The 17,477-nt window shown below is 44.9% G+C and overlaps 1 protein-coding gene across 1 annotated transcript in view; it reads right to left on the bottom strand.

Moving 5' to 3' along the window:
- LOC134929554 (serum paraoxonase/arylesterase 2-like) overlaps positions 1–3,817 on the bottom strand; it is a 94,313-nt gene extending 90,496 nt beyond the window's left edge. The window contains exon 1 of the mRNA XM_063925148.1: positions 3,739–3,817. Coding sequence (XP_063781218.1) covers positions 3,739–3,812 — 74 coding nt within the window. The 5' untranslated portion in view covers positions 3,813–3,817. The remainder of the gene's footprint in view (positions 1–3,738) is intronic.
- Between the last annotated feature and the right edge of the window lie 13,660 nt (positions 3,818–17,477).

Here is a 17,477-nt window from a genome sequence, read left to right as displayed (position 1 = left end):
AGCATCCGGAAACTGTCAACATTTCACATGGTAACATTTCAGACATCAACATTATGAACCTGTCGACAGTTTGAGGATGTTGACCTGGTGCCTGCCGAGTTTGAACCACCATGTTGACTTAATACTGTCGACATTGTGGTATCATCTAATTGTCAACATTGTCACTGCCGACCATTAATCTGGAAATGAATGTGCCTTGTGTGTACTCTTGTGCTCAGCACGGGACACCCGCATTCCCTTAGCTCACCCTGACAGATGCTGCCATATTGGCCATTCGCTTTCCTGTAAAACCAGGTACAGCTACACAGAAGTAGGCGTCTGTCATCACAATACGCCATTTACACAATACGCCATTTACACTGGGGGCTTGCGCTTTCACAGATGAACTTTCATGCCTCTCTTGAAGATTCAAAATTATTATTATTCTCGCAAATCCCATTAAGCATTGCTGTGCCTATAACGGATGCAGCGTGTGCAGTGCCCATGGCCCCCTGGGCCTAGGGGGCCCCCACTCTGCACCCAGAAATTATACTTACCTCTTTGGCATCAGCGCTGCAGAAATCAAGGAGCAAATGGCGCAGATGCCATTTTCCTAAAGACCTGTGCATGCGTAGTAAAGAAATCACTGGGAACATGGCGTGGGCAATTTAGTGACCTCTGTACAATAGAGATAGAGTCTATGGGGGTCATTCTGACCCATTCGCTCGCTGCTTATTATCGCAGCCGAGCGAATGGGTACCCACTGCGCATGCGCCGGTGCCGTAGTGCGCCGGCGCATGCCAGGCAGCGGAGGGCCGTAGCGGGGCTGCGATCGCCTCTGCCTGATTGCCAGGCAGAGGCGGTCGCTGGACGGGATGGGGCGGAAAGGCGGCGTTTGGCCGCCATTTAGTTGGCGCAGTCCGACCAATGCAGGCGTGGCCGGACCGTGCGGGGAGTGGCCCGCAGCGGCTGCATAACGTCATACGCAGCTGCTGCGGGCCTGGGAGCGATGAGTAGCTCCCGGCCAGCACGCTAAAGCTGCGCTGGTCGGGAGCTACTCTGGAAGTGCAAAGGCATTGCCGCTGTGCGATGCCTTTGCACTTCTGCGGGGGGTGGGGGCGGCACTAACATGCGGGGTGGACTAGCCCTGTGCTGGGCATCCCCCCGCATGTCAATGTGAATTAGCACAGCTACGATCATCTCGGAATGAGGGCCTATGTACTAAGCTTTGGAGAGAGCTAAAGTGGAGAGAGATAAAGTACCAGCCAATCAGCTCCTAACTGCCATTTGTACAGACTGTAGAGTCTATTTACTAAGCCTTAAACTGGGCATACACTATACAATGACAGTATATGGCAGATAATCCGTGGTTGGAATGAAAACCTGGTAATGGATGAGAGCAACTAACAATCGACCAAACACTGGAAAATAGACAAAACCTGCGCTTATACAAATTGGTTAAATCACGGACAGGTTTTGTCTATTTTCCAGTGTTTGGTAGCAAATGGTCGATTGTTAGTTGCTCTCATCCATTACCAGGTTTTCATTCCAACCACGGATTATCTGCCAGATAATTGTATAGTGTATGGCCAGTTTAAGATGGAGATAAAGTGGACGGAGATAAAATACAAGCCAATGAGCTCCTAACTGCCATGTTACACGGGAATGTAATCATGTGACTGGTGGTCGGGATCCCGACGGTCACTATTCCGATGCTGGAATCCGAACCTCTAGCCAGCCCGACAGTCGGCATTCCGACTAACAGGGACTATTCCCACTCTATGGGTGTTCACGACACCCATAGAGTGGGAACAGAACCTGTGGCGAGTGCAGCGAGCCCGCAAGTGGCTTCATTGCGCTCCCCCCTCCCCTGCCAGCAATCTGTCACCCAAACGCAGTTCTCCCAATCCCAACCCATGTTACGGACTGTGTTTGAAAAATGACAGTTAGGAGCTGGTTGGTTGGTACTTTATCTCTGTCCACTTTATATCTCTCCAAGGCTTATTACATAGACCCCAGAATTCTGGTAGCCACTGAAAAATCTGGTTGCCGTACACTCTAAATACCCCTAAATCTTTCTGAGAAATACAACACACACAACACGTGAAGTTTGCCACCAAGATCTTTGGAAAAAGGAAATTTAAATATCAGCACGTTTAATGCAGGACCTCCCTTATATTTGGGGACCTTGCATTTCAACCTTCCCTTCCCCCTAATCTCTTACGGCTTTACCATGAAGACCCCCTATTCTCTTTCTGACAATGGTGGGCTTGGCAGCAGCAGCAACAGTTTTTAAACGTCAGATTACATTGCAATGAATACTTGTTTTACGCAGGATGCAGTTAATATACCGGTCTGAAGCGTGGTTAGCGCAGCGAGCCTCCGAGGGAATGTGCTGCCGGGATCCCGACAGAAGGGGACGTCGCTGTCAGTATAGTGACAGCAGGCATCCGTGACAGCAGGCATCCGTCTGCCGGGAAATCATATGTATTCCGTTTTACACATGTAAAGTATGCTACAAACACTGTTGAGGAAGTCTGTTCATATGTTTCAGTGTTTAACAAACAAACAAACAAAAAATAATATCTTCGTCTTGTTTGTGCAGCAATTCAGATACTTCAGGGCACTTTGGTACTTATCATGTGCATTTAATGTAATGCTGATGCATTGTGGGCCGGGTTCAGAGTTTTGCGCAAATGCATTTGCATCTGCGTTCCCGTTGCTGCTGCGATCAGATCTGAATTAGGCCCATTGTTTCTGTGCAGGGTAAATACTGGCTGCTTAATTTCTACACTGCAATTTAGATTTCAGTTTGAACACACCCCACCCAAATCTAACTCTCTCTGCACATGTTACATCTGCACTGCACCACCTGCAGTGCAACATGGTATTGGCCAGTTGCTAACTTTTTGGGTTTGCTAACAAACCTGAATAACCATAATACAGTAGCTTTACTGAGAATGTGAATAGACCTGTATGTTAGATAATCATGTTGCATAATTGCCGTCTCTAGCTTCCAGGGACAGCCCACAGTGTGAAATTACAGTTGCTGTAAATGTCCCAATTTCTCAGTTAGGAACAACTTCACAATTTGTTTAACTCTATGCACAGTATTAGATGCAATTGTCACTACGGACAGGTTGTATCATTTTTCGCAAAACAGACCTGTACATATCAGGATATTAATGCCTATTGTCGCGTCTTTGAGTTTGATTTGTTTTCAGCAAATGTATCAATGTAGAGCTGGTTTGCAATAAACAATTGCTTTTGTAATTTGTTTTTGCATTGTTATGACATTTTTTATATTTATATATTTAATAAAAAAGTTCATCATGACTGTAAATTATATTCCTCGGCCTACGTTGTTACCCTAAATTTCATTCTTCTCTGAACGAGGCATCTTTGATTTAACCCCTTTGATACAGTGATATCTAGAGTTGTGAATACATTAGCATTCGCCTAAAGCATGCAATAAAAATGCAATAACAATGTGATAAATCATACGATACATACGATGGAAAAAAACACAATAAAAGCAGGAAAAAAGCCTCTGAAATGCTTTTTAACGCAGGAACAGATTTGATACATATGCCCTAATATATTTTTATCTGAGATATAAGCCATTTATTGGAGATTATAGAAAGTACAAACACCTACATATTACTCTTGCTTAGGGAACATATAAATACTATAGAAAGACGTCCTGTATAGTTCTCTGGTTATCAGAACTTCATCAACTGTAGAGAAAGTAAAACTTACGTTAATTGTATGATCCGTTCTCCTAGAAAGGCCAGGATGAGCCCGATGAGCGTGAGACTGAGCAGTTTCCCCATGTCAGTCTGACTCTGTGATCTGCTATAGGATTCTTACATAAAGATTACACAGTGAGAGCTGGGACTGGGGGGGAGGGAGGATCCCTGATCTGAGAGATTGGACAGAGCTTTGTTACACTCCCTTGTACTTCTGAGCCTACAATGCTTTATCTGCTCTGCACACTGGCCCTCATTCCGAGTTGTTCGCTCGGAGATTTTCATTGCATCGCAGTGAGAATTCTCTTAGTGCGCATGCGCAATGTTCGCACTGCGACTGCGCCAAGTAACTTTACTATGAAGAAAGTAAGTTTACTCACGGCTTTTTCATCGCTCCGACGTTCGCATTGTGATTGACAGGAAATGGGTGTTACTGGGCGGATGCACGGCGTTTTAGGGGCGTGTGGCTGGAAACGCTACCGTTTCCGGAGAAAACGCAGGAGTGGCCGGGGAAACGGTGGGTGTGCCTGGGCGAACGCTGGGTGTGTTTATGACGTCAGCCAGGACCGAAAAGCACTGAACTGATCGCACAGGCAGAGTAAGTCTGAAGCTACTCAAAAACTGCTAACTCGTTTGTAATCGCAATATTGCGCATACATCGGTCGCACATTTAAGAAGCTAAGATTCACTCCCAGTAGGCGGCGGCTTAGCGTGTGTAACTGCTACAATCGCCTTGCGAGCGATCAACTCGGAATGAGGGCCACTGCTCCTGACTTTCTGTAGGACAATAGTTTTCTGCCAGGACTAATGCTCACTTAGGGGCCTACTGATCATTAAATATTTGCAGCATATTTCCCAAAATTACCCGTTTTGGAGGATAGCCGCAAATTTATAGTATCACCCCAAAATATGGAGGGACCTCTATTTACAAAAGCTGCTGGGGACCCTATAGTTTTCTATGGGAGATACGATGCTATCAGATTTACCAAGCAGACTCTGTCCTCTCTATTCCGTCTTGTAGAGAGCATGGAGACCAAGAGATTACACCATACATGTTTTGGAGACAGAGCCGGCCCTAGGCATAGGCAAACTAGGCAATTGCCTAGGGCATCTGGTATGCCTAATGGCACAAGCAGCTTCTGCTGATTAAAATGATATGCAACATGCCTACATTCTGTGTTTAGCATTTCGTATGCAGATACAGCCACAGTCGCACACAGTATATAGGCATGCCACATATCCTTTTAATCAGCATTAGCTGCCTGTGCATCCTAGCCACATAGCAATGCAAATAAGATGCATTTTCATTAAAAAAAAATAGGCACCCGACGTTAGTAGAGCTGCCAGTTGACTCACTCCAGGAACTATGTGTCATTATGTGTATAAGGGCATTAATAATGTGTAACATATTTGTATGGGGCACTATGTGTGTCTTTATGTGTATAAGGGCACTAATAATGTGCGGCATATGTGTAAGGGAAATGATGTGTATAAGGGCATTAACAAGGGTTGGCATGATGTGTAAGGCGCATTATGTTTATAAGGACATTGATAATGTGTGTCATATGTGTAAGGGGCATTACTGTGTGGTATTATATAAATGCATTGCCAATTTGTGGCATTATGTGTATAAGGTGCTCTACTGTGTGGCGTAACGTATAAAAAAAAAGGCACTACTGTGTGGCCTAATGTGAATAAAGAGCAATATGGTGTGGTGTAATGTGAATAAGGAGCAATATGGTGTGGTGTAATGAGAATAAAGAGCAATATGGTGTGGTGTAATGTGAATAAGGAGCAATTCAGTATGATGTTATGTGAATAAGGGGCACTACTGTGAGAAGTAACGTATATAAGGTAAAGTGGTACTACTGTGTGATGTAATGTGAATAAGGGACACTATCGTATGATAAATTGTGCATACAGTTGCACTACTGTGAGGCATAATTTGAATTGGGGGTACTATTGTGTGGCCATGCCCCTTGCCAGCAAAAACACATACATTTTTGGGGTGTGCGCCAAATGTGCACACTGTATTTAAATTACAGGGGGTAGGGGGGAAAAAAAAGGACTGCTATGGGTGGGGGGTGATGGTGCTGGGAAAGGGGTGCAGGGTCAGAGGTGGAACTAGCGGTGGTGCTAGGGGGCACCAGCCAAAATCTTGCCTAGGGCATCATATTGGTTAGGGCCGGCTCTGTTTGGAGATAGTAGCAAATTATACTTACCGATAATTTAATTTCTTCGAGATACTCCATGGCAGCCATTACTCTAGGATTTTATACCTACCCCATGGTTTTAGACAGGAAGTTTTTTCTATTTTAGGCTCTGCCCCTCTGGGAATATAGGTCCGACCGCCCTTGGCTTCCCCAGTCTTTTGAGTGTCTCCTTGATGGAGCCTAAGAAAAAACAAAGATATATCGAGGTGGGAAACTAGGCTGCCATGGAGTATCTCGAACAAATTAAATTATCGGTAAGTATAATTTGCTACTTTCTTCTGCGCTACTCCATGGCAGCCATTACTCTGGGATATACCAAAGCATCCTAGTAGGGAGGGAAATAAACCACACAGAGCCCAAATGATGCTTAAAGTAAATTTTTATGCAGTTGCTTCCTTCAGTACTGCTTCTCCAAAGTGACCACCAGAGACATCTAAGCCATAGTGTCTGGTGAATGTATGGATGGACGACCATGTTGCCGCCGTACATATCTCTTTTATCGACACCTGCGCTCTTCTTGCCCAGGATGTAGCCACAGCCCTCGTAGAGTGTGCCTTAATGTGGTCTGGAACTGGTCGGCCATTTTCTTGATAGGTGAATGCAATCAATTCCGTAATCCATCTAGCAATCGTGTTTTTAGAAGGCGATTCACCTTTTTTGACTCCAGAGTGTAAAACGAACAGATTTTTAACTTTCCGGAAGTCTTTCACTCTCTCTAAGTATATGGAGACTGCCCGCGAGACATCCAGCATATGCAGCCTCTCTTCGTAATCATCCGTTGGATATGAAAAGAAAGATGGTAGAATGATCTCTTGGCTCATATGGAAGTTTTAAACTACCTTTGGCAGAAATTCTGGATTATTCCTTAATATTATTCTATCTGGAAGAATATTCAAGTAGGGCTCCTCAGCCCAGAGAGCCTGTAGTTCTCCAACCCTTCTCGCTGAAGTTATTGCTGTGAGGAAAACTACCTTCCAGGTTAGCATTTTTAAAGAGATTTCCCGCAGAGGTTCGAAAGGCGAATCCATCAGCGTATTCAGAACAAGGTTCAGATCCCAGGTTGGTATAACTGATCTGACTCTAGGACGTTCCCTCTTGATGGCTTGACAGAATCTCTGCACCAGGTTATCCTCCGACAGTTTTCTATCCAGCAATATACTTAAGGCTGATATTTGCACCTTGATGGTTGATACTGCGAGACCCATCTGAAAACCTTCACTTAGAAACTGCAGTACCTGCGGGACTTCAACCGTAGAGATTTCAACATCATTCCCTAACCAATCAACAAACTTTCTCCACACTCTATAATAGGACTTTGACGAAATATTCTTCCTTGCTTTCATAAGTAAGGTAACAACCTGCTCTGAAATGCCTTTACTTCTCAGGATTGACCGTTAAACTTCCACGCCGTCAAATGAAGACTCTGCGGGTTCGGATGGCAGATTGGTCCTTTTCGCAGTAACTCTGGTTCTATTGGTAAGGTCCATGGACCCTGTATCGCCATTCTGAGGATTGTGGGAAACCACACTCTGTTTGGCCAATGGGGTAGAACTATTATAACTACCGCTTTCTCCTCTCTGATTTTTCGTAGAACTCGAGGTATCATTGGTAGTGGAGGGAACACATAACTGAGGCTGACGTTCCATCTCTGGGAGAGAGCATCTGTCCCGCTGGAATTTGGGGATTGGTAGCTTGAAAAGAATCGCTTCACTTTTGTATTCTGAGATGTGGCCATCAGGTCCACCTGAGGGTACCCAAACCTCTGTGTTATTAAGTGGAACACTTGAGGATTTAGCTCCCATTCTCCCGGTAATACATCGTGTCTGCTCAGGTAATCCGCCACTAAATTGGATTCCCCTGGGACATGAAGGGCTGTTAAGGACTTTAGGTTTTGTTCTGCCCAATCCAAAATCTTTGCTACTTCCACCCATAGATCTCGACTTCTGGTGCCTCCTTGTTGATTTAAATATGCCACGACTGTCACATTGTCCGAGAATACTCTCAGATGAGACTGCACCAGCAGCGTCTGAAAACAACGTATCGAGTTCCACACTGCCCTCATTTCTCGCTTGTTGGAAGACATGAGTTTTTCCTGGGTGGACCATGACCCCTGACAGGTGTGATTTAACAGATAACCTCCCCAACCTGTGGCACTTGCATCTTTTGTCAAGACAGCGTACTTGGGCTGCACTAAGGACACTGACCTCTGACTTAGGCTCTGGTCTATCCACCAATCCAGGGACTTCTTTGCTCCTCGAGTGAGCTTTATCTTGTGGTCTAGGTCTCTGCCTATACGGACCGCGCTGATTATGTCCCACTGAAAAGTTCTCATTTTCCACCTGGCCCAGGGTACTACTTCTATCATAGAAGACAACATCCCCACAAGATGCAGAGTCAGACCTAGGCGGAGTGAAATACTGTCCTCTACCTGAACTAGGGACAAGAGATCTTGAATTTTTTTGCATCGGTCTTCTGACAACGCCACCGTGTATTTCTTTGAATCTATCCAAACTCCTAGGAACTGTAAGCCCTGCATTGGATCTATCTTGCTCTTCTTCCAGTTCACTAGCCAACCATGAGCTTGAAGAATCTGAAGAGTCTTCTGTACTGCTACTATTAAAGTCGCTCTCGTACTTGCACAGATCAGCAAGTCGTCCAGGTACGGCCATGTGATGTTAGTGTATTAGAACGCTTAATATTTGTAGACACTCCCTAACATGTGTAAGCCTGAATCTTCAGTGATGGTCCCTAGGACCAGGGGGATGCTGGGAAGTGGGTGGTCCAGTGTGCAGTGTGCCTGGAGTTGGTGATGGAATAAAAAGCACAGCAGTGAACTCACATGTCTCTGTGTCCTGATGACTGGATTTACAAACATATGAACAAAACATGGTGTCAGAAGAAGTTTAACGTGGACTGCTAGTGCTCTCAGAGTGTGAAAGAATCCTGCAGCAGTCTGTAAGGCTGTGATACTCTGTGTCTGCAAAGCCTGCCGTGTGCTCCTCTCTTCAAACAGTGAGTAACCATGGATAAACTAGCTCATCCAACCGGCATGCTGATGTCTGGTAACTTGTCTGAAAACTGGAAAAGATTTAAGCAAAGGTTTAATATATATCTTGCTGCATGTGGAGCTGATACAGAGGCTGACAAAACAAAGGCATCCATTTTCCTCCATGTGATAGGAGAGGATGTGCTGGACATTTATAATAGTTTTCAGTTTGATGAGGGGCAGAATATGGTGCTATCTTATATAATGCAAAAGTTTGAAGATTACTTTGTGCCAAGGAAAAATGTGACATATGAAAGACATAAGTTTTTCACATGTGATCAGAAGTCTGTAGATGGATTTGATCAGTATGTTACAGAGCTGCAATCACTCAGTAAAACCTGTGAGTTTGGTGATTTAAAGGATTCACTGATTAGAGATCGTATTGTCTGTGGAATACCTGATAATGGACTCAGAGAGAGATTGCTGAGAGAGCAAGACCTAACACTAGAAAAGGCAGTGACTATGTGCAGATATGCAGAAATAACTAGATTTCAAGCCAAAACGTTACACAAGGAAGCTGATGCTGATGTACATGTAGTGCAGACAACAGAGCCAAGCAAACCTCCATTCTCAAGAATGAAGCAGTCTAAGCCACAGTCTAATAAGGAAATGTGTAGTAGATGTGGAAATGCTCACAATACTAAAATGTGTCCTGTTTATGGTAAAACATGCATGAAATGTGATAGACTTAATCACTTTGCCAAATGCTGTAAACTGAAAAGGGAAACAACCAATGTGCATACTGTTAAACAAACAGAGGAATTCTTTGTGGATTGCATTGAACGTTGCAGTGCAGATAAGAAAGAATGTATTGTCCCTTTAACTGTGAATGAGATTGTCATTCCCTTTAAGCATGATACTGGCGCGCAGGTGAATTTAATATCGTTTCAAGAGTATAAGACTTTTAGAGTAAAACCTAAAATTCATCCAGCCAAAGTGAAAGTTACAGGGTACACTGGGGAGGAAATTCCTGTGAAAGGTACATGCTTAGTGACCCTGAAATATAAGGGACAACAGTTTAAAACATCTCTACTGATTGTGGATAAAAATGTGCAACCGATTCTAGAATTAAGTTCCTGTGAGAAACTAAGCTTGCTAAAGAAAGTTTTTATGGTGACATCACAAGTAGAAGATGACTGCAAATCAATGTTTACAGAATACATAGACTTGTTTGAAGGTCTAGGCTGTTTGCCTGGAGAGCATAAAATAAATATAGACATGCAAATTTCTTCAGTGATACACCCCTGTAGAAAAGTGCCGTTTGCGCTGACAGAAAAACTGAAACAAGAGTTAAATTGCATGGAAGCCTTGGGTGTGATACAGAAAGTTGATGAGCTTACTGAATGGGTAAGCTCCTTAGTAATTGTTGAAAAGAAATATGGACAACTCAGAATATGTTTAGACCCCAGAGATGTAAACAAAGCTATTAAACGAGAACATTTCAAACTACCAACCAGAGATGAAATCATGTCGCAATTTGCGGGAGCAAAATGGTTCAGTAAATTGGACGCATCTTCAGGATTCTGGCAAATGAAGCTAAATGAGGCCAGCTCAAAGCTTTGTACATTTAATACACCAGAAGGTCGATACAGATTTCTTCGACTACCATATGGAATATTGTCTGCTCCAGAAGTATATCACAAAAAGATACACATGATTTTTTAACATATTCCAGGTGTTGAAACAATGATGGATGACATTATTGTCTGGGGATCTACAAAGGAAGAACATGATTCTAGATTGAGACAAGTAATGGAACTTGTCAAGAAAGTGAATCTAAAGCTAAACAAGGACAAATGTGAATTTGGCGTGAATACACTTACCTTTATGAGCGACGTGGTCTCGGATCAAGGTGTAAAACCAGACCCAAGGAAAATATCAGCCATAGTGAACATGGAACGTCCTAACAACAAAGACGACGTCAGAAGATTCCTAGGAATGATTACTTACTTAAAAAAGTTTATTTCTCAACTCAAGTCGAGCCACTGAGTCCTCACGCAGTGCCAGAGAGACCTACCAGAAAGTTGGCGCAGATTTGTTTGATTGTAATGGGAAAACGTACATTGTCGTGACTGATTATTACTGATTATTACTCTAACTACCCTGAGGTGAAGACACTACATACAACTACTAGTATAGCCGTAATCAATTGCATGAAGTCAATCTTTGTAAGGCATGGTGTTCCTATGAAAGTGTTCACTGACAATGGTCCTCAGTTTTCCAGTGCTGAATTTAGACAATTTGCTGATGAGTGGGAATTTGTCCATACTACGTCAAGTCCCCACTATCCACGCTCAAATGGGTTGGTGGACAGTTCAGGAAAAACTGTAAAGAGTCTCATGAAAAAAGCTCAAGAAGGTAAAGAAGATTTCTACAAAAGTCTTTTAATCTACCGCAGTACACCTTTACAGAATGGACTTTCTCCTGCACAAATGCTGATGGGAAGGAGGATTAGAGCAAATCTCCCGATACATGAAGAACTGCTTAACATACATAACTCAGCGTTGATCAGACTGAGTAAGGAACGTCAACAGGCGAAACAGAAACTGTTCCATGATAGGCGAGCAAAAAGCTTATCTGATCTAAAATCGGGTGACCAAGTCCATCTCAGAGATCACGAGAAAGGTATTTGGGTGCAGAAAGGTATTGTGCAAGCACAAGTAGCACCAAGATCTTATACTATACGTACAGAGCGTGGAACGGAAGTAAGAAGAAATCGGGTGGATTTAAGATCTCAACCTAACCATAATGAAGACAACATGACTGAAGAATACCCTTCATCTGACATGTATGATGATCCTCATAATGGTGAACAAACCACGATTCTAGAAAGGTCCAACATGGTCGATGAAACACAGACTGTGTATGAAAGACCCAAACGGGAAATACGCAGACCTGAGAGACTCATTGAAACGTGTTAGATGATGTTCTTAATATGACGTTGTTAATTGTTGCATTGAAGTGTATAGGGCTTATCTTTAAAAAAAAGAGGATGTGATGTTAGTGTATTAGAATGCTTAATATTTGTAGATACTCCCTTACTAACATGTGTAAGCCTGAATCTTTAGTGATGGTCCCTAGGACCAGGGGGATGCTGGGAAGTGGGTGGTCCAGTGTGCAGTGTGCCTGGAGTTGGTGATGGAATAAAAAGCACAGCAGTGAACTCACATGTCTCTGTGTCCTGATGACTGGATTTACAAACATATGAACGTTTTTTTCTTAATCCTATCTTCAAATAAAGGATCCTGAGCATCACCCTCCTGTGCTTCATCCTTAAGATTTAAAGCCCTATACATGTGCGTGAGTAAGCTATCAACTATGTCTAAATGAAACGATCTTTCTGGCTCCTGAGCCTCCTCAGATTCTGCCGGAGAGGGACTATCAGCATAATCTAATACAACAAGACTATCCGAATCATCTGCAGCGTCTAGACTTGTCTGTGACCTGGACCTCTTAGCCCCCAGAAGCTCCTTTAATTCATCCTTTGTTACAAATGATTTTTTCATCCATTCCATAAAATCTTGGATCTGCTTAGATTGGCCCTGGGATGCTTCACAATCATCACACAATTTGCTATGTTTATCTCCAGAGAAGCTCTTTTGATATACAGAACAAGCCAAATTATGCTTCTTTTTACATGTTCTCTTTCTAGGAATTTCAGACACACTGCAACCAAAGCAGAACAGTATCCTAAACACCCTAAATACATAACATAATCAGTGCCCTAAATGAGATTGCTTACCATTCCTGGGCACATGTAGGCATAGAGGGAGACCTTTCTTTATCCATAGCCACTGTATCCTCCTGCAGCACTTTTATTTTTCCTACTGCAGCTTCCTTTAATACTAGGATCCCAGTCTCACTCTCAGCTGTGGACCGCCATCTTTATCAGCCTCTGAGCCCAGCTGCCGGGCGGCGCATGCGCAGACCGATCCGCGGCAACTTCCGGGATTCGGCCACGCACTTCCGCCCACCGCATCCAGCGCCGCTTCCGCCCTCCAGGCTCCAGCATCTCAGAAGCCAGCAGCAGCAATGGGAGCCGGAGGCACTACTTATCACTTCACGGGGCCATAATAATCATCCTGGCGGCAGCGGGCGCCCTGTACTTCCACATGCCATATATCCATTACAGGTAACTCACAGTGGTGAGCAGCACTTCCACTGCCACAGGCAGTATCCATTATCAGTGGCTGGCAGCATTCCTACTGCCACAGGCAGTAATTATAGTAGTGCCAATCAGCATTTGTACTGCCATAGGCAGTGATTACAATGCTCCTCCATGGGCCCCGGGTGCCAAACCCCTTCCAGCCGCGGCTCACAGAGGCACATTAGGCCGGGAACAATCCTGGTAAGCCTCATATTTGCAAAAAATAACAAACAACTACTCTGTCACTACCTAATGGAGACCGGAAAAAAGACTGGGGAAGCCAAGGGCGGTCGGACCTATATTCCCAGAGGGGCGGAGCCTAAAATAGAAAAAACTTCCTGTCTAAAACCTAGGGGTAGGGATAAAATCCCAGAGTAATGGCTGCCATGGAGTAGCGTAGAAGAAAAAATCTTCCGACCACTTTACTCGCCCATAAGTGTTGATGCCACTTGCGTGGCATGAAAGGACAGTCCCCTCATCGTCCTTATGTCTTTTTGAGAGAGAGAGGAATGGTCGGCACAAGATTACAGAAATATGCTCTCCGATATGATCACAATCCAGGATCAGTCATTGTTATCTAGGGAAGGTTTGTGTTTTTTTTCTAATTATGGCCCAGATTTATCAAGCCTCGGAGAGTGATAAATTGCACTAGGATAAAGTACCAACCAATCAGCTTCTAGCTGCCATGTTACAGGCTGTGTTTAAAAAATGACAGATATGGGCTGATTGGTTGATACTTTATCACCGTGCAATTTATTACTCTCCAAGGCTTGATAAATTTGGGCCTATGACACTTAAATTTCAGCCACAATCAAATCTATATTCTTTCATCTGAGAACATTGGGGGTAATTCTGAGTTGATCGCAGCAGGAATTTTGGCCCTCATTCCGAGTTGTTAGCTCGGTAATTTTCTTCGCATCGCAGCGATTTTCTGCTAATTGCGCATGCGCAATGTTCGCACTGCGACTGCGCCAAGTAAATTTGCTAAGAAGTTTGGTAATTTACTCACGGCATTACGATGTTTTTTCTTCGTTCTGGTGATCGTAATGTGATTGACAGGAAGTGGGTGTTTCTGGGCGGAAACTGGCCGTTTTATGGGTGTGTGTGAAAAAACGCTGCCGTTTCTGGGAAAAACGCGGGAGTGGCTTGAGAAACGGGGGAGTGTCTGGGCGAACGCTGGGTGTGTTTGTGACGTCAAACCAGGAAAGAAACTGACTGAACTGATCGCAGTGGCAGAGTAAGTATCGAGCTACCCAGAAACTGCTAAGAAATTTCTATTCGCAATTTAGAGAATCTTTCGTTCGCAATTTTGCTAAGCTAAGATTCACTCCCAGTAGGCGGCGGCTTAGCGTGTGCAATGCTGCTAAAAGCAGCTTGCGAGCGAACAACTCGGAATGAGGGCCAAAATTCCTGCTGCGATCAACTCAGAATTACCCCCATAGCCAGAATCAAGCATTTCATTCCCACAGAAGATCTTCTAAAAGTCATACATGCATTTGTATCATCTCAAAGAGACTACTGTAATGCCCTCTACCTGGGTCTCACAGCAAAAGAATTGCACCACTTACAGCTGGTACAAAACACAGCTGCCAGGCTGTTACCCAACCAGCCCCGTTCTAGCCACATAACACACATCCTCTACTCCCTTCACTGGCTGCCGGTAAGATGGTGAACCATTTTACTGAGTTTCAAAGCACTACATGACCAGGGCCAAAGGTACCTGAACAGTGGCGTAACTAGAAATTTTTCTCCCCCAAGCCAAAAAATTCTCTGCCCCCCCCCCCCCCCCCATAAGTGTCAGCAGTACAGTGATGAATCCGCAAAAGGGGGTGTGACCTTGCTGAAATGGGCGTGGCTTTGCATAAAGGGGCGTGGCATTGCAGGAAAAGACTACCTTATACCCCAGTTTTGCACCCTGCACGCCCAGACGTTGGCCACCACAGGAAAAAAATAATCCTGATTCATGCCCCTTACATTATTTGTCATTTTTCCTCCTTATAGTATTGCCCAGTATACATTATTCCACATACTGCAATGGCCCTTAGACATTATGCCACACACAATAATGCCCATTACACAACATGCCACACACCGTAATGCCCCCAACACATTATGCCACACACCGTAATGCCTGTGACACAATATGCCACACACCATAATGCCCCCAACACATTATGCCACACGCCGTAATGCCTGTGACACATTATGCCACGCAATGCCCGTTATACATTATGCTACACACTGCAATGCCCCTGATACATTATAGCACATACAATGTCTGATACACATTATGACACACACTGCAATGACCCTGAGACATTATACCACATATCACAATGCCCATGATATAGTATACCACACATCGTAATGCCTGTGACACATACCACAATGCCCGTTATACCCTATGCTACACACTGCAATGCCCGTTATACATTATGCCACACACTGCAATGCCCGAGACATTATACCACATACAATGCCCGTGATATAGTATGCCACACACCGTAATGCCTGTGACACATTATGACACACACTGCAATACCCCTGAGACATACCACATACCACAATGCCCGTGATATAGTATGCCACACACCGTAATGCCTGTGACAAATACCGCAATGCCCGATATATCCTATGCCGCACACCGCAATACCTGTTATACATTATGCCACACACTGCAATGCCCCTGAGACATTATACCACATACAATTCCGTGATATAGTATGCCACACACCGTAATGCCTGTGACACATTATGACACACACTACAATGTCCGTGATACATTATGCCACACACCGCAATGCCCATACACATTAAGTCCTACAGTAAGGCTTCTAATTACTTTTAAATTACCTGCTCGTTGCCAGGTGTTTCATGCTCTTGGTTCCATGCTCGTTGCCAGGGGCTTCATGCAGTAGGTGTTATGCTTGTTGCCAGAGGTATCATGTGCTGGGTTTCAAGCTTGTTGCCAGGGGGTAATATTCGTTGCCAGGGGTTTCATGCACTGGGTGTCATGCTCGTTGCTAGGGGTTAATGCTTGTTGCCAGGGATTTCATGAGCTGGGTGTTGTGCTTGTAACCAGGGGGTAATGCTTGTTGCTAGGGCTGTGCTCCCAGTGCCAGATATGTCCCCACAGAGCCAGGTACACACATGCCCCCAGTGCCAAACATGCGCCCCCCCAGTGCCAGAAACACATATACCCCCAGTGCCAAATATGCCCCCTCTCCCAGTGCCAGGTACACATATACCCCCCTGTGCCAATATGCCCCTCCAGTGCCAAATATGCACCCCCAGTGCCACATATGCCCCCAATGCCAGATATTCCCCCACAGTGCCAGGTACACATATACCCCCAGTGCCAGGCACACATATACCCCCCTGTGCCAATATGCCCCTCCTATGCCAATATGCTCCCCCAGTGCCACATATGCCCCCTAGTGCCAGGTACAACTTCCCCTCCCCGCTCCCCCACTGTTTTGTGAAGGAGGGACACGGAGGGCACAGCGCGCGCCTCTCCTGTGTCCCTCCTATGTCTCCGGCGTGTCTATTAAATGAAGTGCCGGTTCGTGAGCCAATCAGAGCTCACGAACGGGTACTTCATTTAATAGACCCGCTGCTGCCGCCGGAGACGCAGGAGGGACACAGGAAAGGCGCGCACTGTGCCCTCTGTGTCCCTCCTTCCCAGGCAGCAGAGATCAGTGGCGGCTAGGGCGCCCCGCAGCCCTGCGCTCCCCCAAACGATCGCAGGGGCTGCGGGCCCCTAGTTACGCCACTGTACCTGAAGCGGGTGTGGTTCATTAGGTCGACATGAGTTAGGTCGACATATATTGGGTCGACATGTGCTAGGTAGACATGGAAAAAGGTCGACATTGTTTTTTTTTACTTTTTTTGGTGTCGTTTTATGAAAAGTGACAGGGAACCCCAATTAGTGCACCGTGTCCCCTCGCATGGCGAGCGACTTCAGGAAAGGTGCCTCGCTCCACTACCGCCACGCTCGGCACAGGTTACCGTTCCCAATTGTAGTACACGTGGATCGTTAAGTATGAAAAAGGTCAAAAAGTGAAAAAAAATGTGAAAAAATCATGTCGACCTTTTTCCATGTCGACCTAGTACATGTCGACCTAGTGATCATGTCGACCCAATGTATGTCGACCTAATGACTGTCATCCACCTCAAGCAGCTTCTGATTGCTTATACTCCCACTCGCTTACTGCGATCTGTAGATGAAGGACTTTCAGCAGCATCTAGAATCTCCCTTAAGTCATCTAGGGGACGAGAGCTTTGTGGCTCAGACTCTATGGAACTCACTTCCTCGCACAGCGCGAGAGGCCCCCACTCTAGAA

This window comes from Pseudophryne corroboree, chromosome 5 (genome assembly GCF_028390025.1).
Source record: "Pseudophryne corroboree isolate aPseCor3 chromosome 5, aPseCor3.hap2, whole genome shotgun sequence".
In the NCBI taxonomy this organism is placed as follows: domain Eukaryota; kingdom Metazoa; phylum Chordata; class Amphibia; order Anura; family Myobatrachidae; genus Pseudophryne; species Pseudophryne corroboree.
This window is presented reverse-complemented; position numbering and strand designations above follow the sequence as displayed.